This window comes from Schistocerca piceifrons, chromosome 7, assembly GCF_021461385.2.
Source record: "Schistocerca piceifrons isolate TAMUIC-IGC-003096 chromosome 7, iqSchPice1.1, whole genome shotgun sequence".
NCBI lineage: Eukaryota > Metazoa > Arthropoda > Insecta > Orthoptera > Acrididae > Schistocerca > Schistocerca piceifrons.
The window spans coordinates 100,792,530-100,818,876 of NC_060144.1; the positions used below are offsets into that span (position 1 = coordinate 100,792,530).

The 26,347-nt window shown below is 39.2% G+C and overlaps 1 protein-coding gene across 1 annotated transcript; it reads left to right on the top strand.

The window, feature by feature from the left end:
* Positions 1–15,238: 15,238 nt before the first annotated feature.
* On the top strand, positions 15,239–17,268 carry LOC124804686 (nucleosome assembly protein 1;2-like). The gene is made up of 2 exons (XM_047264936.1): positions 15,239–15,501; positions 17,030–17,268. The coding sequence occupies exons 1-2, from the start codon at positions 15,288–15,290 to the stop codon at positions 17,152–17,154; spliced, it is 339 nt and encodes a 112-aa protein (XP_047120892.1). The 5' UTR covers positions 15,239–15,287; the 3' UTR covers positions 17,155–17,268.
* Positions 17,269–26,347: the final 9,079 nt, after the last annotated feature.

A 26,347-nucleotide genomic window follows, 5' to 3' on the forward strand; every position in this document is an offset into this window, starting at 1 on the left:
GTATTGATGTTGTACATAAATTTATTGACAATGAATAGCAAGTAATCAAAGACAGGCATGGTAAGAAAATTAACATACTGGTTGACTTACATAATACTCTGGACACATTTATTGACCCTAGTCTTACGTTTTATGACTGTATTGTGCACTTGTCGAGTATGAATCTGCTTAGCAAATGCTTAAAATTTCTTGTCGCACCCGGACTTAATGAGAAAAATACATAAGAAACGGTAGTTTATTCTAATCTGACAATTGGCTGAATGACAGGTTCAAGAATTGAGCTAAAAATAGGATAGTGTGTAAAATAGCTAGATCATGAAAGGCCAAGGAAAGGCAAAGGTATTCCAAAAGTGACCTAGGTATTATTGGTACAGACAATAACCAATTAAATGTAGTACAGTCATTTAATTTTAAAGCACACAGAGACAGTTCACTTGTTATCATTACTAAAGTGCATATATAACTGAAATTCCTTTTAGAAGATGATCAGATATTTAAGATTCCTAAAGCTCCCACTGGTAAATACAGAGACGAACTTAAGGGGAAGGTAATAAATCCTATTCCATTTTTACTGGCATTCAAAAGAAAATGTGTATACCTATGAACTCAAGTGCTAATAAACTTAGAGTTTACTACTGAAAACTACAGATTTCAAAATAGTCACATGTTAAAAAATACAACAGTTGAAGAAACAATTAACATCATCAAAAATAATCGACCGACATACAAGAAAATGAATAACTAGCAAATTGTATTGGTATGTTATCAATTCAGGCTAGTTTCGTCTCAAAAGTATTTTGTATTCAGTTTGACCTTCGCCAGATAGCGAAATGGCTTAGGAATTAGTAATCGCCCAGCAGGGACACTAGCAAACATTTTCATGGATGATTCAGAAAATTAATTTTTACACTTAACAACTAGAAAAGCTGCCTTGATGATATGCTCATACTTTTCAGTTGCAGTACAACATAGATTGAACACCTTCACAGTAACTTAAATGAGCTACTTCCTAATATTAACTATGTTATGAAAGTAGAAGAAAATAGTTCTATAAGCAATCTTCTTTTTGAAGATATCCAAACTTAATGAATGGCATACTTACAACGTATTTAGAAAACTAACAACCACAGATGCCATCGTACATGTGTCTTCATTTTATCCCACATGTTTTTAAGTGTGCACTTTTCATGCCATGATGACATGTTCAGTTGATTACCCATATCTGTAGAAAGTATAGACAGTGAGAGTAACATTTTACATCATGTAGTTGTGGACAATGGGTCTGACTACGTCAGGAGAATAGGTTTACGAGACACAGATTTGATTAAAAGAGAAGTACAGACAACAAGTGATAAGGCTACATAAAATGATCGATAGTTCTGGTAGGAAAAGCTTTTGAACAGACTTGCGGGCATGAATTCATATAAGAATCGATAAATTGATCATTGAAATTTTAAGGAAAGCCTTTCATCAAACACCCCTTACATTTACAGCAAATCTCGAATGCTATTTTGAAGGGTGGTCAGCATTCCAGAAATGGTAACTTAACCTCTGGCATGCACCTAACACAAACACAATAATTATTGAGTAATTACACTAACATATAATGGACTAATACTCTAATAGCAATGTATATCTTTATGGGTCCATATCAACAGAACTTCATTATTTTAAATAACTATACTCTTAGTAACATTTCCTGAAAAGAGTAAAGATTATGTGGCATCATGACCAGATCAACAATGTTACTCCAGACATCTATCTTGTGAGTAAACCATATCTCCCAAGAGCAGTTATCATCCATTTTAAGTGAATACATAACAGAATGCAATGCTTCTGAAATCACACACACACAGATATATATATACATATGCACGAACACACACACACACACACACACACACACACACACACACACACACACACACACACACACATATATATATATATATATATATATATATATATATATATATATATATCGTTTGTCTGAAACATTTATGAATACAGTATAAATAATCTTTTTTTATGGAAAAGAACGCAAATACCTACAAATGAAACAAATTGTTAAGAAACAAGAACTTTTTGTGGCTCTCCTCCTGAATTTGTTACTTAAGCACCAAGCAACCTAATCTATTACACTTTTAATATCAGTCTGCTGTCAAATGAGTGGATGTAAATTATGTTAATCACATTGTTTACAGTATTGCTCTGTGTAGAAAACGATGCATGTAGAAAACGAAGAGGCTATTTCTAGAATAAACTGTTTCTTCAACTCTAGTTAATCACTGTTCACAAACAGAATCATGGAGTACAGAACCAACGGTGCTGCGCCTGCCAAAGAAAACATGATTGTGGAGACCGCAGACAGGACAATGGCTTAGATTTCAGTCCTACATGATATCTTCTCGAGCCATGGGAATGTAGGACGTCTGCAGTGCACTAACCACTGGCAGTCACTCCTAATATTAACATTTCAATCAACATTTTGTCAACTAGCACCTCACCCTGTCTGGAGTGTCTGTCCAGTGGGAATGTCATAGAGCAAGATTGTTTGATATGCTATTTGTGTAGTGTGAGTGCCCACAATTTTGCTAGTAAAGATAGCAATTCCATTCAAAGCATGACCCATTCTCATGTGTGACCTCACATTATCTCATAGTGATCATCTTGTACTCATATCTCAACATGAAAATATTTGTAAAGGCTGCTAGTACAATGTTAAATAAAGACACAATTAGTAGCTACATGTAACAAAAAAATTTCGATTTGAATTGTTGTAGATCATCATCGCCTTAATAAACACAAATTTTTTCCTTGATGTTTATAGTAATTATAAGACCAACAGTGCCAAAACTCCAGGATAACGACATTCACATTAATGAATATATGCAACAATTAAAATACTGCCTCAACAAAGCAAGGAATGTATTACAACAATATTGTAAACTTACACACAATTTAATTTACATCAAATTTTACATTATTGCATATTACCTAATATGTTATTTGCACTTTTCAGCTCAGTTAATACCTCATAGTTGTCACTGTTCTTAATTATCCCTTCTACCTAATTAGTGATGTCATCATACATTTATAAACTCTGGTGAATAAAGAATGACATGCAGTCAGAAGTTCGATACTCAACAGAAAGTTTTTCAAAAGGCTGTTAATGGCATATTCACTTCCCAATTTCCACTTAATATTTCTGTCCACTCCACAAGATCGGAAAATATAATTCAGTATTGAAGCTTTGACAGGATCATTCAGAAAGATAGTTCAACACACCAAAGCGTGTATACAACGCCAACAGCGAAAATCATGATAAATTCCTTAAACGTTTTATCCTGCCATAGTACTAAACTTTTACAAAACATCTATGCATACCTTGAATCATGCTGAAATAGACTATGAGGACTCAACACAAACTATGTGGCCTTAACTTACAACATGGCATAACGGATATTGGTATAATTTGACCTGCAACTGGCAAAGACATCAACAAAGTTTTCAAAGTATTTTGTGTTGTTAGGCTCTCTCTGTACATTAAGTATCTTTTAGGTTGGGTTTTCAGATTGTTATACATCTCTGCCTCCTTCAGAAGATTAATCTGAATACCTTTTCCCATTCATGAAATATTTCCACGTTTTTTCAGTGTTCGCCACTGTATTTTCTAGTTTTGTAAGGTTGTCACTCAAAGAAGATTTATGCCTGGGTTTACAATGTTCTTTAAATCTTATGTTATGCTTCCTTCCTGTTAGTCTATGTATTCCTGGCCACAAAGGCCACAAGTGATTTTTTACACTCTTGAGCTATCTGAATACCTTTTCCCATTCATGAAATATTTCCACGTTTTTTCAGTGTTCCCCACTGTATTTTCTAGTTTTGTAAGGTTGTCACTCAAAGAAGATTTATTCTTGGGTTTACAATGTTCTTTAAATCTTATGTTAAGCTTCCTTCCTGTTAGTCTATGTATTCCTGGCCACAAAGACCACAAGTGATTTTTTACACTCTTGAGCTATCATAAACTGATAGCAATATATACTTTTACCTGAATAGTCAAGATTATATAAGGATTTAGCTCATGGAATTTACTGTGTGGTTTCTGAATCAGTGTTGTACTACTAGTTGTTACTGATTGTTATAGTGTGACAAGAATTGTTGATGCTACAAATTTTGGTTATTTTAATGCCCTGCAAGAAAATGTACAAAGAACCCACTCGCAAATGAATTATTGTATACTTTTTAACGCCATGTGATGAAAAGTTATGAACGTTTGGATAATTAGTAACTAATTAAGGCAATTGATCAGAATAATAAGCAAGATGCAGGTAACGAGTTCTGATAATTATGTAACTTGCAACAGTTGTGGAATCTTATGTGTAATAGGTGCTAAAAATTCAGATGAACATACCATTCCTTCATTCACATTTATAGAACCTTTATTCAGATTAACATACCATTATTTAGTAACATTGTTGATGTAATAGTAACCAATTAAAAGACCTTAAAAGTCTGGTTGATGATGTTTGATCCATAACTGAGCTGTTTCTCTTATGAAATATACGTGAACATGTCATGCATTTCTACATCTACATCTACATAAATACACCGCTAGCCATCAAGCGGTGTGTGGCGGAGGGCACAATTCGTGCCAAAGTCATATTTCTCCGCCACCCACCTCACCGTTCCACTCGCGAATCGCGCAAGGGATAAACGACTCTCTGAACCCCTCAGTACAAGCTCTTATTCCCCTTATCTTTGAATGATGATCACTACGTGGTTTGAAAGTTGGTGGTAATAATATATGCTCTACATCCTCAGTGAAGATTGGATTTCGGAATTTAGAGAGCAGAACCTTCTGTTTAGCGTCTCGTCTATCTGCAAGTGTGTCCAACTTCAAACTTTCTATGAGATATGTAACGCTCTCGTGATGGCAAAATATACCAGTCACGAATCTTGCCGCTTTTCTTTGGGCTTTCTCAATCTCTTGAATCAGACCCAACTGGTAAGGGTCCCGTACAGGCGAACAGTAAGACTGGATGAACTAACGTATTGTAAGCTATTTCTTTTGTTGAAGGACAGCATCGCTTCAGGATTCTACCAATAAACTGCAATCTAGAGTTCGCCTTACCCGTTACTTGTGTAAACTGATCATTCCATTTGAGATCATTTCGAAAAGTCACACATAGATACATGACTTCTGTTACCGCCTTGTTAGACGAAGTAAATTACACTTTCTAATATTGAGAGATAACTGCCAGTCATTACACCACTCATTTATTTTCTGCAAATCCTCATTGATTTGTTCACAACTTTCGTATGATACTACTTTCCTGTAGACTACAGCCTTATCGGCAAACAGTCTAAGGCCGCTGTTAATACCATCAACCAAATCGTTTATGTAAATCGTTAAAAGCAGAGGACCTATTACGCTGCCCTGGGGCATACCTCAAGTTACTCTTGTTTCTGTTGAAGTTACCCCATTCAAGGCGACACTTTCTAATATTGAGAGATAACTGGCAGTCATTCTATCCAACCGCATATGTCATTGTATACACCGTAAGGGCGCACTTTTTGTAGCAAGCGACAGTGCAGAACTGAGTGGAACGCCTTTCGAAAGTCGAGAAATATGGCATCAGCCTGGGAGCCGGTATCTAGACCGTGTTGTACATCATGTACAAAGAGGGCCAGCTGTGTCTCGCATGACCGCTGTTTATTAAAACCATGTTGGTTTCTGCAGATGAGCTTCTCAGAGTGTAGAAAAATAATTATGTCTGAACACAAAATATGTTCCATGATTCTACAACAAATCGATGCCAGTGAAATTGGCTGGTAATTGTGTCCATCAGATTTTCTACCCTTTTTATAGATTGCTATGACCTGGACCTTCTTCCAGTCCCATGGAACTTGTCGCAGTTCCAATGATCTCTGATAGATGACGGATACGAATGGTACTATATTTGTAGCATAGTTAACATAAATCTAACGGGAATCCCATCTGGGCCAGATGCCTTCCTGCCGTCTAAGGATCTTAACTGTTTTACAATCTCAGATACACTAAACACTATGTCAGCCATCCTTGCATTTGTTAGATAATTGAAAGGGGGAATGGTGCTGCAGTCCTCTATTGTAAACGAGTTGCTGCAAGCTAGGTTTCGAATTTCAGGCTTCTGTTTATCATCATCAGTTATATTACCCGTACTGTCAGCAAGAGAAGGTGTTGAATTATTTGAGCGTTCATAGATTTTACAGACGACCAAAATTTTTTGGAGTATTTTTTATAATCTGCAGATAAAATATTGCTTCCAAATTTGTTAAAGAATCTCTCATTGTCCTTCTGACAGCTGCTTTTATGTCGCAAAATTTCTGTTTGTCAACGGGGCAGTGACTACGTTTAAAACGACTGTGAAAAATTCTCTGCTTTCTCAGCAACTTCCTAATATGTTTGTTGTACCAAGGTGGATCCTTTCCCTCCCCTATACTGTTTCTGGGCTTATACTTCTCTAGCACGTGGTGAACAATACCTTTAAATTCCGACCAAAGATAATCAATATCTTTTTGTCCCACGGTGATTGGAGCTGACGATGAAGATATTCATTAATGATAATTTCATTTGCTTTCCCAAAGAAGAAAACTCTACGATGTTCCTTGTTTTTTTTTTATTTTTATTTTTTTTTTTTTTTTGCAACTTCCACTGACATAGAAGCCACAACGACATTATGGTCGCTAATAACTTCTTCTAGATTAACTTCCTCAAAAAGATCAGGTCTGTTTGTCGCCAAGATATCTAATATGTTCACATCTCGAGTTGGTTTTCTAACCAATTGCTCAAGGTTGTATGTTGAGAGCGATCCTAGAATAACTTCATACGAATCTTAGCTGCTACCCCCTGTGATACACGTGTAATTTTGCCAGTCAATGGAAGCTAGATTAGTCTCCACCTATGGATAATTTGGATATTTACTTCCTATGTACTCAAGACTTTCCCTGAAACGTTCTGCGACGTTTGTTGAAGATGCTGATGGTCTATAAAAACCTCCTAATACAATGGTCAATCCTTGTCTGATTGACAGCTTTATCCAAACTATTTCACAGACCGACCCATTATCGATATCAACTGTGTTTAAACAGCTATTAACTGCAATGAACACACCACCTCCAATAGCATCAGTCCTATCCCTCCTATCTACACTCCTGGAAATTGAAATAAGAACACCGTGAATTCATTGTCCCAGGAAGGGGAAACTTTATTGACACATTCCTGGGGTCAGATACATCACATGATCACACTGACAGAACCACAGGCACATAGACACAGGCAACAGAGCATGCACAATGTCGGCACTAGTACAGTGTATATCCACCTTTCGCAGCAATGCAGGCTGCTATTCTCCCATGGAGACGATCGTAGAGATGCTGGATGTAGTCCTGTGGAACGGCTTGCCATGCCATTTCCACCTGGCGCCTCAGTTGGACCAGCGTTCGTGCTGGACGTGCAGACTGCGTGAGACGACGCTTCATCCAGTCCCAAACATGCTCAATGGGGGACAGATCCGGAGATCTTGCTGGCCAGGGTAGTTGACTTACACCTTCTAGAGCACGTTGGGTGGCACGGGATACATGCGGACGTGCATTGTCCTGTTGGAACAGCAAGTTCCCTTGCCGGTCTAGGAATGGTAGAACGATGGGTTCGATGACGGTTTGGATGTACCGTGCACTATTCAGTGTCCCCTCGACGATCACCAGTGGTGTACGGCCAGTGTAGGAGATCGCTCCCCACACCATGATGCCGGGTGTTGGCCCTGTGTGCCTCGGTCGTATGCAGTCCGGATTGTGGCGCTCACCTGCACGGCGCCAAACACGCATACGACCATCATTGGCACCAAGGCAGAAGCGACTCTCATCGCTGAAGACGACACGTCTCCATTCGTCCCTCCATTCACGCCTGTCGCGACACCACTGGAGGCGGGCTGCACGATGTTGGGGCGTGAGCGGAAGACGGCCTAACGGTGTGCGGGACCGTAGCCCAGCTTCATGGAGATGGTTGCGAATGGTCCTCGCCGATACCCCCAGGAGCAACAGTGTCCCTAATTTGCTGGGAAGTGGCGGTGCGGTCCCCTACGGCACTGCGTAGGATCCTACGGTCTTGGCGTGCATCCGTGCGTCGCTGCGGTCCGGTCCCAGGTCGACGGGCACGTGCACCTTCCGCCGACCACTGGCGACAACATCGATGTACTGTGGAGACCTCACGCCCCACGTGTTGAGCAATTCGGCGGTACGTCCACCCGGCCTCCCGCATGCCCACTATACGCCCTCGCTCAAAGTCCGTCAACTGCACATACGGTTCACGTCCACGCTGTCGCGGCATGCTGCCAGTGTTAAAGACTGCGATGGAGCTCCGTATGCCACGGCAAACTGGCTGACACTGATGGCGGCGGTGCACAAATGCTGCGCAGCTAGCGCCATTCGACGGCCAACACCGCGGTTCCTGGTGTGTCCGCTGTGCCGTGCGTGTGATCATTGCTTGTACAGCCCTCTCGCAGTGTCCGGAGCAAGTATGGTGGGTCTGACACACCGGTGTCAATGTGTTCTTTTTTCCATTTCCAGGAGTGTAATACAATATTGGCATTCCTACTGTTTATTTCGGAGATTAACTCGGGGATCTTTCTACAGACATTTCGACAACTTACTAACATGAGATTAAGTATATTTAAATCCTTTTGAATGACCTGTTTAGGCGAACTAACAATTTTTACAGTTGGCACACCCACATCATTGTCATGATCTGGTAATTTTTCGGGCTAACGGTTTGTTTCCCATGGGGAGGAACCTAATCTAAAAAAAACCCACGGGTACGCCACAAGTACTGTACTACCCATGTAGCTCCTTCCTGTGTGTAGTGAACCCCTGATCTATCGAGGGGCGTGCTGTAACCTTCCACCCCATAGCGTAAGTCGAGGAATCTACAGCCAGTTTCGTCACAGAGTGGACGTAGCCTCTGGTTTAGATTCTCCACTCCACTCCAAAACAGAGGACCCTGGTCCACCCTCGGTATGATGCTGCAGATCGTCAGCTTCCACTCCTGGAGAGATGGAGACTGCCTTCACCAATTCAGCCAGCCGTCGAAAGGACAAAAGGATTTCCTCGGAACACCGACTACAGGCATCGTTGGTGCCGAAATGAGCAACAATCTGCAGCTGGCTGCACCCTGCACGCTCGATAGCCGTTGGAAGAGCCTCTTCCACATCCTGGACAAGGCCCCCCGGCGAGCACACCGAGTGAACGTTGGACTTCTTCCCCGCCCGCTATGTTCCTGAAGGGCTCCATGACCCACCTAACATGACCTTCTGTTATAACGTAGCTTGATAAATTAAGACAATAACTAGGCAAGAATTCCAAGTGAAGACTATTAAGCAAATATCAGTATGACATTGGCTGGTGACTTACTTTGATACTCTGTAGGTCTATTGTTAAACTATGTGATGATCTGTAATTCCCCTAATCCATATGGCACTGCTGAACATTGATAGCCTTTCCTTATAACTCTAGATAAGTGATGTATTAAACAAAGAACTAGAGCAATGGTTAGATCTTGCGATGTTAAGCACTTATAATGTCTATTAAACCATGTATAAGATCTCTGCCTGTCACTTTCAGTGTTGGTTAAACTGACATGTGTCTACCTGTGTTTCTACTAACACTGTTTAGTAACCATAACACGCAGACGGCAACTGAACTATTAGTGGTGTAATATAATAGATGTATTTTGAGTAATCTGTTATTAAAATGTTAATTTTGTATTATAAAGGATCCCCCTTGAGTTTGTTATTCTGTATGATCTTAACGTCAGTGGGGTGTATTTCTAGCAGATGCATATTGGCTTTTCGTTAAATCTTTTACCTATTCTGTTGGATCCATGCGTTTTTCATACAGTTAACAGCTATAAGGATAAATGGACCAAGCTAATAGCAAAGTTGGAACATTGTACATCCAGTATCTGATACTACAATCACGCAGACGCACAGCTAAGATGCGTCTGTACGTTCTTCGTTACTTTGCTATAAGCTGTAAAGTATTTATTGGTGTCTCACATATCAGCTGTATGCTTACATGTTACACACCTAGTAATATGGGTTCCTGTTTTTCTTTGATGCTGGAGGCCTGATGATGGTCTGTTCCTAGACTAAAATCGATTGTCTGTTATAAAATATATCGTTATGACTTGTATTGCATAATGCGGTTCTTAACATTCATCGCACTTCTTTAGCGCCACATGCACAAAATGTTCCTTGCAGTGCCCAGTAAAGCATGTTTGGTGGTCAATATGTACCAAAGAAGCAATTTAAAGTAATTTATGTACGTACAAGCAAAGAGATTTGTAAGGGAGTGTATTTCGTTGAAAGTGATTCCAGCTTCTTCTAAATGAATATCAAGGTTAGGAATGATGTATCTGAGAATATCAAGATATATTGTAAAAATAAATTGCTTAAGGGTGAATTAAAAGCAAAACATAGGTAAGGAAACCATCCTCTACAGGATGAAGAATATAGAGGGGTGTGTTGTGCATATGTGTATTGATGTTTTAGAAAAATGTATTGACAGCATCATGAAAGAGCGTGTAACAGCTGGCAAAAGACAAAGGTTTCACAAAAGTGACCTAGGTATTATTGATACAGACAATAACGAATTAAATTAAAAGGCACACAAAGGCAGTTCGCTTGTCATGCTTACAGAACTGCATATATTACTAAAACTCTTATTAAAAGATGATCAAATATTTAAGATTCCGAAAGCTCCCACTGGTAAATACAGAGACGAAATTAAGGGGAAGGTAATAATTCCTTTTCCATTTTTACTGACATTCAATGAAAAAGTGTATAGGTATCAACTCAATCGCTAATAACCTTAGAGTTAATTCAAAAATACATAAAATTGTGCTTCCCTATAAGCAATTTTCAATTACATCGATTGCACTTGTCACTTTGTAAGTCAAGAATCGAATAAGATTATTGCTGAAAACTACAGATTCACAAATAGTCACATAGTAAAAAATGCAACAGAACTGATGCAGGTCACCTTAGAGGTTACAAACCCAGCAGCTAAACTCATATCATTAGAGCTTAGCAATCCATATGCAAATGAACCAGTTGAAAAACAACTAATATCATCAAAAATAATCGACCGACATACAAGAAAATGAATAACTAGCAAATTGAATAGGTATGTGGTCAATTCTGGCTAGTTTTGTCGCAAAAGTATTTTGTATTCAGTTTGACCTTTTTCAGATAGCCAAATGATTTACCAATGGTTAATTGCTTGGCAGTGACACTAGCAAACATATTCATGGATGATTCTGAAAATAAATTGCTTCACTGAACAACTATAAAAGTTGCCTTGATGACAGGCTCATACTTTTCAGTTACAGTACAACATAGATTGAAAAACCTACACAGTAACTCAAATGAGTTACTTCCTAATATTAACTGTGTTATGTAGGTAGAAGAAAATAATTCTATAAGCTATCTTCTTTTTGAAGATATCCAAACTTTATGAATGACATACTTACAACATATTTAGAAAACTAACAACCACAGATGCAATCATACATGTGTCTTCATCTCACCCCATATCCCTTTCAGTGTGCACTTTTTATGCCATGATGACATGTTCAGTTGATTACCCGTATCTGTAGAAAGTATAGACACTGAGAATAACATTTTACATCATGTAGTTGTGGACAATGGGTCTGACTATGTCAGGAGATAAGGTTTACAAGACACAGATTTGATTAAAAGAGAAGTACAGACAACAAGTGATAAGGCTACAGAAAATAAGAAATAAAGGAAACCCTAGGTTTGTAATAATGCCATATTTAGGCAAAGATCCCTGATAGAATATAACATGTTTCTGAAGTGGTACTGCTAAAGTGGTTTTTCAAATAAATAATGAAGTAAGGGAAATTGTTAAGGCACAAGATAGAGACTGGAGATGTATATGATAAATCAGAGGTGTCTAAATTCATCTGTGGTCTATATGATGAAGAATACGTAGACAAACAAGAGGGAAGCTTACGATAAGATTCAAAGAACGCTGTATTCCCAGTCATAAAGCTGCTTTGAGTGACCACTTTAAAACACATGAACTCACAGTAGGGCACACTGAAGAAAACGTGAAAAACCTTGTATAAACTGAAAAAAGGTGTTGTTATATAAGTAGAGATATATATTAATCAAGACCCCCTATAAAGAAGTGAAAGACGTTAAGAACACAAAGTCCTTTGGTAACCTTTCTAACGTTTTTACCATTATGCACAAGTAATTCCACATATTGCCTATAGTCAAGTTAGGAATTGAAACAGCTGTTCATTTCGGCCTGTGAGAAGCTGTATGTTTCCATGTATTCTGCATGGCAGCCTAATAAAGAGAAATGGCAGATGGACCCAATCGTTTAACCATTGCCACTGCCATAAATGTGTAACTTTAAGTGGTCTTCAGGGTCAGTGCATCCATCACCCTCGCTGGTTCCTCCGACACAAGGCTGGCATATGATGGGAGATAATACGCTTGGCTGTTAGAATGCGCTCTTACCAAGGTGCGATGATTACATGAGGGAATGTCTCCTTCAGTTAAAGGGGTGGTGGTTGGAAGTTTTCTGAGGATTCGCTAGAATCTGGTCTCAGTGGGTGTTATGGAAATTGACCTGCTAGACAATCATCTTCTTTTTATGCCCCATTACCCTACAAAATAAGCAAAAAGTTTCACTCTTGCTGGTGCTCTGCAGAAATCTTGAAATTTCATTGGAGAGGTGTTCGCAGTAGTGGCAAAACATATCTAGAGATTGTACAGCGCTCGCAATCATTACTGTCGTTGCTGGATGACTTGGAACTTCTCCAAAACCTGAGAGAGAAGTTAGAACTGCAGTTTTAGACACTCTGCCTCATGCCCCCATGAACGACGGTCTTGCTGTCATCCTCACGGGCTGTACATGATAAAAGGGACCAGTACACTACAGCCGGCGCGTACAGAATCGAGTGATGGGCGTTTATCTGCTGAGATTCGGGTAGCAATGCTTTCTCGTGGAGTAGTTTGCGGGGCGTGGTATATGTTAACTTTGTCGAGTTAGTCGTAACGGTAATTGACTACTGCAGTTAGTTTTTCGAATTGCGGGATACCTTTTGCATCTGTGAAGAATGTTTGATTTCCGAGTTCACTTTTCGTTACAACTTTCCGGTATTCTATCTTGTTGAAAGTTTTCTCACTTGAATGCTCGTTAATGGATATAAACAGCTTCTTTTATAAGCCTGTATTTTCATTTAACAGAAAGACGTCACCTTCAACTAAACTGTGCTGTTGTAAAGTGGTTGACCAATGTATTTCATACAGAACTATTTACATTTAAAGATGAGGTTACCCCTGTTAAATTCAGAAGTTAATAAGTAGTTATCCGTTACGCATATCGTTTCATTGTCTTTTATAAGGAAACTTACATGATTGCATAGGGAGCTTCATTTCATTTTCTGATCACAGGTACTTTAATTTTGCATTCTCAGCATATGCACACTGCGGCCAGAACCACCCCACCTCACACTTCCTAAACGTGAAGTTGATTTATAAGCAGCCAAGAAAGATTCAGGCTACATGGAATGGCATTTATAGCATATTACTCAATGACAAACTAGGTCTGATTGTTAATATCGATTTGCATCACACACTGCCTGTAACTGCTGAGCTATCTAATACATTGCAGTAGTAGATTAGTAAACTAATAAAGTAGAAGGTTAAGACGGAAAAGATTAAAATCTTATTTTATTTTATGAGGAAAATTAGGAATTCTAGATGTACACTCGTAATATACGAATTGTTCTTTCAGCTAAATGTCTAAGATGAGCAATGTTACATTTGGAATGAGCATACAAGCCTCATGTCTCACGTTCTAAATAGGCATCTAGACGAGTATGTAAAAGAGACGAAAGACTAGTCGAATATGCGTAGCGAAAAGTCTCACTGCCATTTGTGGTGGTTAGATTGCCAGCAACGTGTCCATAGACACCCTACTGAAAGCTCATAAGAAGCAGTTCTGCTGTTATACCCTTGATAACTGGGTTGCCAATTGCAATATGCTAATCAAACACTGCAGTTAATGGCACAGATGTCTTCAGGAACGAACAGATTTACAAATGGCATAACTGACCTTCTGTTCTGTCACCCACAGAGCATGTCTGGCAAGACGAATGCTTCGAGACCGACACAGCAAGGATTTCATTCAAGAGATTCGTGAAAAATGCCTTTGGTGTCTGGTTGCTTCCGAGCCACAACGTATAAAATAAAGTCTCAGTGTCTGTAAGGACCACACGTCTTAATGATGTTGATAATGAGTATTAGTTCAGGATGGAAACAATGTTTAATAATTAATACCCAATATGTGATGAACGACGCCTCAAAGTCAGATAAACATCGGAGTGGAGGCACGTGATGTATCCCATCCTATTTGGGTCAGTCCATATACAAATAGCGTGATTAATAAAGAAAGAAAAATGGAATACTATGACGGAAGTGATAACCGGCTAATGGCTCTCACTGTTGCTATTTTTGCGTGCATGGGAGAAACGATGAAAGAAATAAAAGAAAATCACTAATGTGGAAAGTAGCTGCTTGGCACCAAACGTCGATATTGATGTTCACAGTCTACCTACCTGTAATAATCTACAGTAAGGAGAATTTAGGGAAACTCTTAACAAGTGGATAGGTTTCATAAGACAAATTTATGCTTCACGTTAAACAAATCCAGAGCTTATTGTTAATTATTGGTGTTAATTATTGGTAAAACGAAGTAACGATTTTCAACATAAGATAACAGAGTATGATGGGAAGACGTTGTACACTTTTAACTAAATCTGGACAATTGTTACGTAAGGCAACGAGAACAATGAACAGATTAACAGTAGATGAAAGTCTTATTCGTTTTTAAATTAGTCGTTATTCTAAGTCAGCGCTGTTATAAGCACTTGACCATACGAAGGAGACAATTTCATTTTTCAAGTTACTTACAATTGCTTACAATCACATTAAGCATCAAGGTTGCATACCAAGTCCCCCAAGATATTTGTGGCAGTAAGTTATGACGACGATATGGCCAATCGCGCTTTTGAAGTACGCACTAAGTAGCTGTCCTTGAATGCCACAATTTGGGAGATAAGTGTTTGACATGCCGTATAAGAGGAGGTGGGTGTGCTCACTAATGGCACTTGTATTGAGGCATCCAGCGTAGTAGAAACAACTGCAGCCATGAAGGCGTCCCTTGTCCTGCTGATCGCTGGAGTGTTACTCGTGGCGTACTGCACGCCGTTCGTTGTCGCAGACGATGAAGATGAAGCGGTGGATGAAGCAGCCGAGAACAGAGACGCTGCTGACGACGACACCGACGGCTCAGCAGACGACGACGCCGACGACAGCGGTGATGAGGGGGGTCTAAGTGGAGAGAGCAGGCGGGCAGCCAAAGGTAAACAGCAGCTGAGGCGTGTAGGCAATGCAAGGGGCTAATGGTTATGGTGTAGACTGCGATTCTGAGTGTACTTTCTTGTAGGTTTAAGTCCCTAGTTGATAATATATATTATTCTGACACTTCAGACGCTTAAGGCATTCGTCTCTAGACAAGACAGGTGGTTCGAGGATATTTGTTTGTAGTATTATACCATTAGTGCATACATTAAATATGCATGTTGTGCTTTGAGCAGCACACACTATTCATTTCTGAGCTAATCATTTAGTTGCCTGTCATTTAACCTTTGTTGTAATCAGAATGAAAATTACTGCAGTTACGCTTTCTGGTGGAACAATATGTCTATACCAACACACAAGTTTAGAAAAATAGTTGAAAGTTCACTGAGATATGGCGAAACGTTAATCATATGTTTCGAAGGTTCTTAGTGACCGTCAGTGAGTTACCACAGTTTTTTAAGCGCTTTGACATGTTTCAGGAGTGATATTTAAAACGAGTTACAGAAACTGAGTTTTAGCATCAAAATGCCATAAGTCTTACAGCTTGAGATGTGTGCATACTACCGACCTCTACAAGGAGGTATGTTTAGCAATGATGGAATTGAAGTTATCACAGGTACATAGATTATACCTGCCTGAGTTTTATCCCCATTATAAGAATACAGGGTGATTCATACTACCGTTTAGGAAACCAAAAGTGACGTAGATGACTCTGAGATAAGTAATTTGACATGAGACACATATGGTGGCAAATTTCAGGAAATCCCCAAACCAAGTGGATGACAAATGTAGCACACATGATGGTACCACGGGATACATACTTTAATGCAAGTGCAGTAGCTAGATCAGTCTATCCTATCCACACTGTAGTGGCACTTCTACACATTACTCCACAAGGTTATTCTGCGTTTATTCTTGCATTATACAGTGTAATACTATAGTGTTCATCGTAGTGGCACTACAAGACTATGGTGAATCTATCTACCATTAGGAAAACGTAGTACGCTAGCAGAGCAGTGTTTAGTACTGACCACTACCACTGCACCTGTGGGGAGGTACATAGACTGGTCATGTAACATGTGCAAAATTCGTCAACCACATTTAGGATATTTGCTGACGTTTTTGGTTCCATGTATGTTGTATTAAATTTCTTGTCTCAGAGTCTTATACTCCGCTTTGAGAGATTTTAAACATTAATGAAAATCACCCTGTGTATATCAGATCACTATGGTATAAAATAGCCACCTAAAGCTGCACTGTGTATAGCTGAATATGCTACAAACAAAAGTTATAGCATAGAGCACTGCTCTTGATATTTGAAGCAGCAACTACACCAAAGGAAATCAGTCAGAAAAACAAGTTGTATGTGATCCAATTCTTCAGTGTGTTATATACTTACAAAATTTAAGGTTAATATCTGTGTCAACTGTAGATGGAAGTTTTTGTTAAGCCGACTAACATTTTCTGATGAGACAGGAGAGTACGCAAGTGTCAGAGGAACATCATATTTTTTGTTTATTGTTGAGCAGGTGTTCACGCCCGGGCTGGCCACATGAAACATGCACGTGCAGGCAGCCGACACATTGCATCCAGAGCTGGAAGCAGACCCCATGCCAGGTCAGGCGCCGCCCACAGAGCTGCACACAGCAAGTAGTCGCTGTTGCTGAGGGAGCACCACACTGCAGAGGCGCAGTCTGGAGCTGCTCCCACTGTCCTGTACCCTGCACTCATGTGGACAAAATAAAGCACCACTGTACTTTCTGGCAAACATATGTGTCTATTACCCGATGTCCTATAAATTTAAGATTAAGTGCACACATAGGTAATAACTTAAAATGGAAAAAAGTTTCCAAAGTTCCAAACCCTTATAAGTGTTCCAGTTTTCGGGTGTAAACGAGATATGCGGCCCGATACTATACTACCAGTATCATATTATTATCTGTGTATGTTGCACAGTGATGTGAATGGCAGTTTGGATTTCTTCTTATGGAGTCATAATCTACAGTATAGAGCGCTAGGGTGTATACCCCAGTATCATATTGAGTTAGTGGTTTTGAAGACACAAGAAAAGAAGTCCTTGTAGTAAATGCACATATTACGATTTTTAATTGTTATAACATTTCCAAAACTACAGACATGACTGCAGCAAGCTGTTGCATGTCCAATATAGAGGCGGAATGAGAATCTGATTTTAGGCTTTGACGGTAGTATGCCTCTTAATCTTTTTCCAAACTCAGCTCAATACATAAGGATATGTGAGTTCAATAAAATGACCTGAAAATGTGGCCTTTGTCTAGACAATCATTACGCAAGGAGTAACTGATAACGCTATTTGAGAACGTTTTTAAAAAATATGCAGTACAAAATAATCAAATTTTGCAATTGGAACAAGGGGAGACATGAATGAATACTGGAAAGAATTTAGGGCCAGAGCTACTTCTCAAAGGTTTATAGCTTTGTTCAACGAAAGTATACTACATATGACATGGATGTAGACCAAGACCAATGAGAATGTGAGCCTCCATCTGATAGTCAATTGATGTGTGCCAAAGAACATAAAATATAATGATTATGTCAGATGTAATCTCGAAAACAAGTTGTCTCAGAATCTCAGCTACACTATTTACTTTCTGAGATGTATGCAAAGATTTCAACGATCTTCTGCTGACTGCTGTTTGGGACAGCGTCTGCTGATTGCACTTTTACTACACATGAACTAATAGTCCTGTTGAAGTCAGAGTTAACAGTAAACTTCGTGTACGAATTAAACGCAGACTCTAGACTGAGTAATAAATCATGTGTACAGTAGAAATTTAGCATTAATTTTAAAAGTGACTTGGGAAGGAAGATAAATGATACACCTTTTAACTAAATACCTATCACTAATACTCAATTCAAAAGCAATAACAAATGAAGGATTACACAATCCGCCTGGTGACCATGTGGTATAAAATGCCACATTATCTGAGAAACTGTACAAAGAAAAATTCTTCACATAGCAGCAGATAAGAACGCCTTTGAATAAGCTGTAATGTGATGTAGCCATCACCTCCGACTGTACTGGTAAACGAAGGAGAATCAAATACTATACCTCAGACATGGCTCATAACATGTCTCTTTGAACAAAGCAAGTTAAGTATGAATACAAACGAAGGCCTACTTAACACCCTGAAAGATTGCATACAGAGTATTGTACCAAGCTGCGAAAGGCTTCCTGGAACTTCACCATAATGCAGATCGGTCCTCACCAGTGGTAATCCCAGTTACTGCTCGCACTGAAGTTGACCCTTCACCTGTGGTAGAGTGGAACGTCGCCCCGGGGCGAAGCAGGCGGCGAAAGACTTCTCAAGCGGCAGCACGTAAGGCCTACCCCGGTTTGTCTGATAAACAGGCTTGCGGACCTCTGGTACAGAGCCGAGTGGAGGGTCTGAATCAGAGGCTCAGACGGTTCTGCGGCCGTGTGGGCTGCAGATTCATCTACGTGCGCCAAAGGGTGGTTGGGTTTCGTGTTCCGCTGAATAGGTCAGGTGTCCACTATACGAAGGAGGCGGCTACACGGGTAGCGGGGGCTGTGTGGCGTCGACTGGGCGGTTTTTATGTTAAATGGTCTCGGCTTCAGTCACAAAGAGTGAAGGCTGAACACAGGAAGAACGTAGATACAGGAACCATTGGTATATCGTTTGTTAATTGCCGTAGCTGTGTTTTTGAGAGTACCAGAGCTCTAAGCACTAATAGAAAGCACTGAAGCTCAAATTGTTATAGGCACTGAAAGCTGGCTAAAGCCGGACATAAGCTCAGCCGAAATTTTTGCGAAGAACCTAACGGTGTTCCGAAAGGGTGGGCTAAACACGGTTGGCGGTGACGTGTTTGTTGCTGTCAGAAGTATTTTATCTTGTCGCCAAACTGAAGTAGAAACTTCCTGTGATTTGGTATGGGCAGAGGTCACTGTTGGCAACCGGAATAAAAAAATAAATTGATCGTTTTACCGACGTCCCAATTCAAATCATACAGTTGCTGAAAGGTTCAAAGAAAGCTTGAGTTTGATATTAAACACATACCCGACCTATACGATAATAGTTGGTGGTGACTTTAATTTACCCTCAATATTTTGGCCTAAATACATGTTTAATTCCGGAGGTACGCATAAAATATCATCCGAAAGTGTGCCTAACGGATTCTCTGAAAATTGTTTCGAGCAGTTAGATCATGAGCCCACGCGAAGAGTAAATGGTCATGGAAACACACTTGACCTCTTAGCAACAAAGAATCCTGAGTTAACAACGAGCATCATCCCGATTCAGGGATTAGTGAACACAGGTGTCGTAGCGAGATTGAACACTGCAATCGCCAAATCCTCGAAAAATAAGCGAAAAAATATAGATTCACTTGAAACCTTCCTAAGAGACAATCTCCACTCATTTCAAATTAATAAAATAAGTGTAGACCAGATGTGGCTTAGAGTCAAAGAGATAGTATCGGCAGCAATTGAGAGATTTATGTGAAATAAATTAACAAACGGCGGAGCTGATCCTCCTTGGTACACAAAATGGGTTAGAACACTGTTGCAGAAACAACGAAACAAACATGCCAAATTGAAACAGACCCAAAATCCCCAAGATTGGTGATCTTTTACGGAAGCTCGAAATTTAGCATGGACTTCAATGCGAGATGCCTATAACAGTTTCCACAACGAAACATTGTCTCGAAACCTGGCAGAAAATCCAAAGAGATTCTGGTCATATGTGAAGTATGTTAGCGGCAAGAAACATTCAATGCCTTCTCTGCCCAATAGCAATGGAGATACTATAGAAGACAGTGCTGCCAAAGCAGAGTTACTAAGCACAGCCTTCCGAAATGCCTTCACAAAAGAAGACAAAGTAAACATTCCAGAACTCGAATCGAGAACAGCTGCCTAATTGAGTAACGTAGAAGTAAATATCTTCGGAGTAGTGAAGCAACTTAAATCAGTTAATAAAAGCAAGTCTTCTGGTCCAGACTGTATACCAATTACTTTCCTTTCGGAGTATGCTGATGCAGTAGCCTCATAGTTAACAATCATACACAACCGTTTGCTCACCGAAATATCCGTACCCAAAGACTGGAAAGTTGCGCAGGTCACACTATTATTCGAGAAAGGTAGTAAGAGTAACCCACTAAATTACAGGCCCATATCGTTAACGTCGATATGCATCGGGATTCTAGAACATATATTGTGTTCGAACATTATGAATTACCTCGGAGAAAACGGTCTATTGACACACATTCAACATGGGTTTAGAAGGCATCGTTCCTGTGAAACACAACTAGCTCTTTATTCACATGAAGCGTTGAATGCTATTGACAATGGATTTCAGATCGATTCCGTATTTCTGGACTTCCAGAAGACTTTTGACACTGTATCACACAAGCGGCTCGTAGTGAAATTGCCTGCTTATGAAATATCGTCTCAGTTATGTGACTGGATTTGTGATTTCCTGTCAGAGAGGTCACAGTTCGTAGTAATTGACGGAAAGTCACCGAATAAAACAGAAGTGATTTCTGGCGTTCCTCAAGGTAGTTATCTATATAAACGATTTTTGCGACAATCCGAGCAGCCGTCTTCGGTTGTTTGCAGATGACGCTGTCGTTTATCGACTAATAATATCATCAGATCAAAATAAACTGCAAAACGATTTAGAAATAATATCCGAATGTTGCGAAAAGTGGCAATTGACACTAAATAACGAAAAGTGTGAGGTCATCCACATGAGTGCTAAAAGGAGTTCATTAAACTTCGGTTACTCGATCAATCAGTCTAATCTATAAGCCGTAAATTCAACTAAATACCTAGGTATTACAAATACGAACAACCTAAATTGGAAGGAACACACAAAAAATGTTGTGGGGAAGGTTAACCAAAGACTGCGTTTTATCGGCAGGACACTTAGAAAATGTCACAGACCTACTAAGGAGCCTACACTACGCTTGTCTGTTCTCTTTTAGAATACTGCTGCGCGGTGTGTGATCCTTACCAGGTAGGACTGACGGAGTACATCGAAAGAAAGGCAGCACGTTTTGTATTATCGCGAAGTATGGGAGAGAGTATCACAGAAATAATACAGAATTTGGGCTGCAAATCATTAAAAGAAAGACGTCTTTCGTTGTAACGGAATATTATCACGAAATTCCAATCACCAACCTCCTTCTCAGAATGCGAAAATATTTTGTTGACACCGACGTTCATAGGGAGGAACGATCACCACGATAAAATAAGGGAAATCAGAGCTCGTACAGAAAGATATACGTGTTCATTCTTTCCACGCTTTATACGAGATGGGAATAATAGAGAATTGCGAAGGTGCCAGATGAACCCCCCAGCCACGCACTTGAATGTGATTTGCAGAGGATCCGTGTAGCTGTAGATGTAGTTTGTAGTGTGAGAATAGCCATCAGAATGTAATGTCAATTCAGTTACCTAGAGTCCATGAGCAAGTTGCGACACTAGTCGTCCAGAACAGAACATGTGGAACTCACGAGATGAGAAGATCACAAAACTAAGGACAACACTTTGTCCACTATAAAACAAAGCCCATAAACACGTGACACAGTACATGCTGTTCTGTGACTGGTCCATACTCAGTGTCTGCAAAGTATAAGTTTGTGGACATGCTATCACTCGAATAGTCAAAGACTGGAATGCATTAAGCTGGTAGGAAAAGCTTTTGAACAGACTTGCGAGCATGAATTCATGTAAGAATCGATAAATTGATCATTGAAATTTTAAGGAAAAGCTTTCATCAAACACCCCTTAGATTTACAGCAAATCTCGAATGCTATTATGCAGGGTGGTCAGCATTCCAGAAATGGTAACTTAACCTCCGGCATGCACCTAACATAAACACAATAATTATTGAGTAATTACACTAACATATAATGGACTGATACTCTACTAGCAATGTATATCTTTATGGGTCCATATCAACAGAACATCATTACTTTAAATAACTGTACTCTTTGTAACATTTCCTGAAAAGAGTAAAAATTATATGACATCATTACCAGATCAACAATGTTACTTCAGACATCTATCTTGTGAGTAAACCAGATCTCCCAAGAGCAGTTATCATCCATTTTAAGTGAATACATAACAGAATGCTATGCTTCTGAAATCACACACACATATATACATATGCATCAACTCACACACACACACACACACACACACACACACACACACACACACACATATATATATATATATATATATATATATATATATATATATATATATATATCGTTTGTCTGAAACATTTATGAATACAGTATAAACAATCTTTTTTTTATGGAAAAGAACGCAAATAGCTACAAATGAAACTAATTTTTAAGAAAAGAACTTTTTGTGGCTCTCCTCCTGAATTTGTTACTTAACCTATTACACTTTCAATATCAGTCTGCTGTCAAATGAGTGGATGTAAATTATGTTAATGACATTGTTTACAGTATTGCCCCGTGGAGAAAACAGTGCATGTAGAAAACGAAGAGGCTGTTTCTAGAATAAACTGTTTCTTCAACTCTAGTTAATCATTGTTCACAAACAGAATCATGGAGTACAGAACCAACTGTGTTGCGCCTGCTAATATTAACATTTCAATCAACATTTTGTCAGCTAGCACCTCACCCTGTCTGGAGTGTCTGCAGTATTAGTCCAGTGGGAATGCCATAGAGCATGATTGTTTGATATGCTATTTGTGTAGCGTGAGTGCCCACAATTTTGCTGGTAAAGATAGCAATTCCATTCAAAGCATGACCCATTCTCATGTGTGACCTCACATTATCTCATAGTGATCATCTTGTACTCATATCTCAACATGAAAATATTTGTAAAGGCTGCTAGTACAATGTTAAATAAAGACACAATTAGTAGCTACATGTAACAAAAAAATTTCGATTTGAATTGTGGTAGAAGTAGATCATCACAGCCTTAATAAACACAAATTTTTTTCCTTGATGTTTATAGTAATTATAAGACCAACAGTGCCAAAACTCCAGGGTAATGAAATTCACATTAATGAATATAGGCAACAATTAAAATACTGCCTCAACAAAGCAAGGAATGTATTACAAAAATATTGTAAACTTACACACAATTTAATTTACATCAATTTTTACATTATTGCATATTGAGAATACCTAATATGTTATTTGCACTTTTCAGCTCAGTTAATACCTCTTAGTTGTCACTGTTCTTAATTATCCCTTGTACCTAATTAGTGATGTCATCATACATTTATAAACTCTGATGAATAAAGAATGACATGCATTCAGAAGTTCGATACTCAACAGAAAGTTTTTCAAAAGGCTATTAACAGCATATTCACTTCCCAATTTCCACTTAATATTTCTGTCCACTCCACAAGATCGGAAAATATAATTCAGCATTGAAGCTTTGACAGGATCATTCAGAAAGATCGTTCAACACACCAAACTGTGTATACAACGCCAACAGCGAAAATCATGATAAATTGCTTAAACTTTTTATCCTGCCATAGTACTAAACTTTTACAAAACATCTATGCATGCCTTGAATCATGCTGAAATTGACTATGAGGACTCAACACAAACTATGTAGCCTTGACCTACAACATGACATAAGGGACATTGGTACAATTTGACCTGCATTCTGGCAAAGACATCAACAAAGTTGATACTTTGTGTTGTTAGGCTCTCTCTGTACATTAAGTATCTTTTAAGTTGGGTTTTCAGATTGTTATACATCTCTGTTGTACTACTAGTGGTTACTGATTGTTATAGTGTGACAAGAATTGTTGATGCTACAATTTTTTGTGACTTTAGTGCCCTGCAAGAAAATGTACAAAGAACCCACTCGCAAAAGAATTATTGTATACTTTATAATGCCATGTGATGAAAAGTTATGAGCGTTTGAATAATTAGTAACTAATTAAGGCAATTGATCAGAATAATAAGCAAGATGCAGGTGACGAGTTCTGATAATTATGTAACTTGCAACAGTCGTGGAATCTTATGCCTAATAGGTGCTAAAAATTCAGATGAACATACCATTCCTTCTTTCACATTTATAGCACCTTTATTCAGATTAACATACCATTATTTAGTAACATTTTTGATGTAATAGTAACCAATTAAGAGACCTTAAAAGTCTGGTTGATGATGTTTGATCCATTACTGTGCTGTTTCTCTTATGAAATATACGTGTACATGTCATGCATTTCTACATCTACATCTGCATAAATACACCGCTAGCCATCAAGCGGTGTGTGGCGGAGGGCACAATTCGTGCCAAAGTCATATTTCTCCCCCACCCCCCTCACCGTTCCACTCGCGAATCGCGCAAGGGAAAAACGACTCTCTGAACACCGCAGTACAAGATCTTATTCCCCTTATCTTTGAATGATGATCACTACGTGGTTTGAAAGTTGGTGGTAATAATATATGCTCTACATCCTCAGTGAAGATTGGATTTCGGAATTTAGAGAGCAGAACCTTCTGTTTAGCGTCTCGTCTATCTGCAAGTGTGTCCAACTTCAAACTTTCTATGAGATATGTAACGCTCTCATGATGGCTAAATATACCAGTCACGAATCTTGCCGCTTTTCTTTGGTCCTTCTCAATCTCTTGAATCAGACCCAACTGGTAAGGGTCCCGTACCGACGAACAGTTCTCTAAGACTGGACGAACTAACGTATTGTAAGCTACTTCTTTTGTTTAAGGACTGCATCGCTTCAGGATTCTACCAATAAACTGCAATCTAGAGTTCGCCTTACCCGTTACTTGTGTAAACTGATCATTCCATTTGAGATCATTTCGAAAAGTCACACATAGATACATGACTTCTGTTACCGCCTTGTTACACGAAGTAAATTACACTTTCTAATATTGAGAGATAACTGCCAGTCATTACACCACTCATTTATTTTCTGCAAATCCTCATTGATTTGTTCACAACTTTCGTGTGATACTACTTTCCTGTAGACTACAGCCTTATCGGCAAACAGTCTAAGGCCACTGTCAATTCCATCAACCAAATCGTTTATGTAAATCGTTAAAAGCAGAGGACCTATTACGCTGCCCTGGGGCATACCTCAAGTTACTCTTGTGTCCGTTGAAGTTACCCCACTCAAGGCGACACTTTCTAATATTGAGAGATAACTGCCAGTCATTCTATCCAACCGCATATGTCATTGTATACACCGTAAGGGCGCACTTTTTGTAGCAAGCGGCACTGCAGAACTGAGTGGAACGCCTTTCGAAAGTCGAGAAATATGGCATCAGCCTGGGAGCCGGTATCTAGACCGTGTTTTACATCATGTACAAAGAGGGCCAGCTGTGTCTCGCGTGACCGCTGTTTCCTAAAACCGTGTTGGCTTCAGCAGATGAGCTTCTCAGAGTCTAGAAAGATAATTATGTCTGAACACAAAATATGTTCCATGATTCTACAACAAATCGATGCCAGTGAAATTGGCTGATAATTGTGTGCATCAGATTTTCTACCCTTTTTATAGATTGCTATGACCTGGGCCTTCTTCCAGTCCCGTGGAACTTGTCGCAGTTCCAATGATCTCTGATAGATGACGGATACGAATGGTACTATATTTGTAGCATAGTTAACATAAATCTAACAGGAATACCGTCTGGGCCAGATGCCTTCCTGCCGTCTAAGGATCTTAACTGTTTTACAATCTCAGATATACTAAACACTATGTCAGCCATCCTTGCATTTGTTAGATAATTTAAAGGGGGAATGGTGCTGCAGTCCTCTACTGTAAACGAGTTGCTGTAAGCTAGGTTTCGAATTTCGGGCTTCTGTTTATCATCATCAGTTATATTAC

Coding starts and splice junctions, on each gene's coding strand:
- LOC124804686 (XM_047264936.1), top strand. CDS start 15,288: ATGAAGGCGTCCCTTGTCCTGCTGATCGCTGGAGTGTTACTCGTGGCG. Junction 15,502..17,029: donor GAGCAGGCGGGCAGCCAAAG/GTAAACAGCAGC, acceptor ATTGTTGAGCAG/GTGTTCACGCCCGGGCTGGC.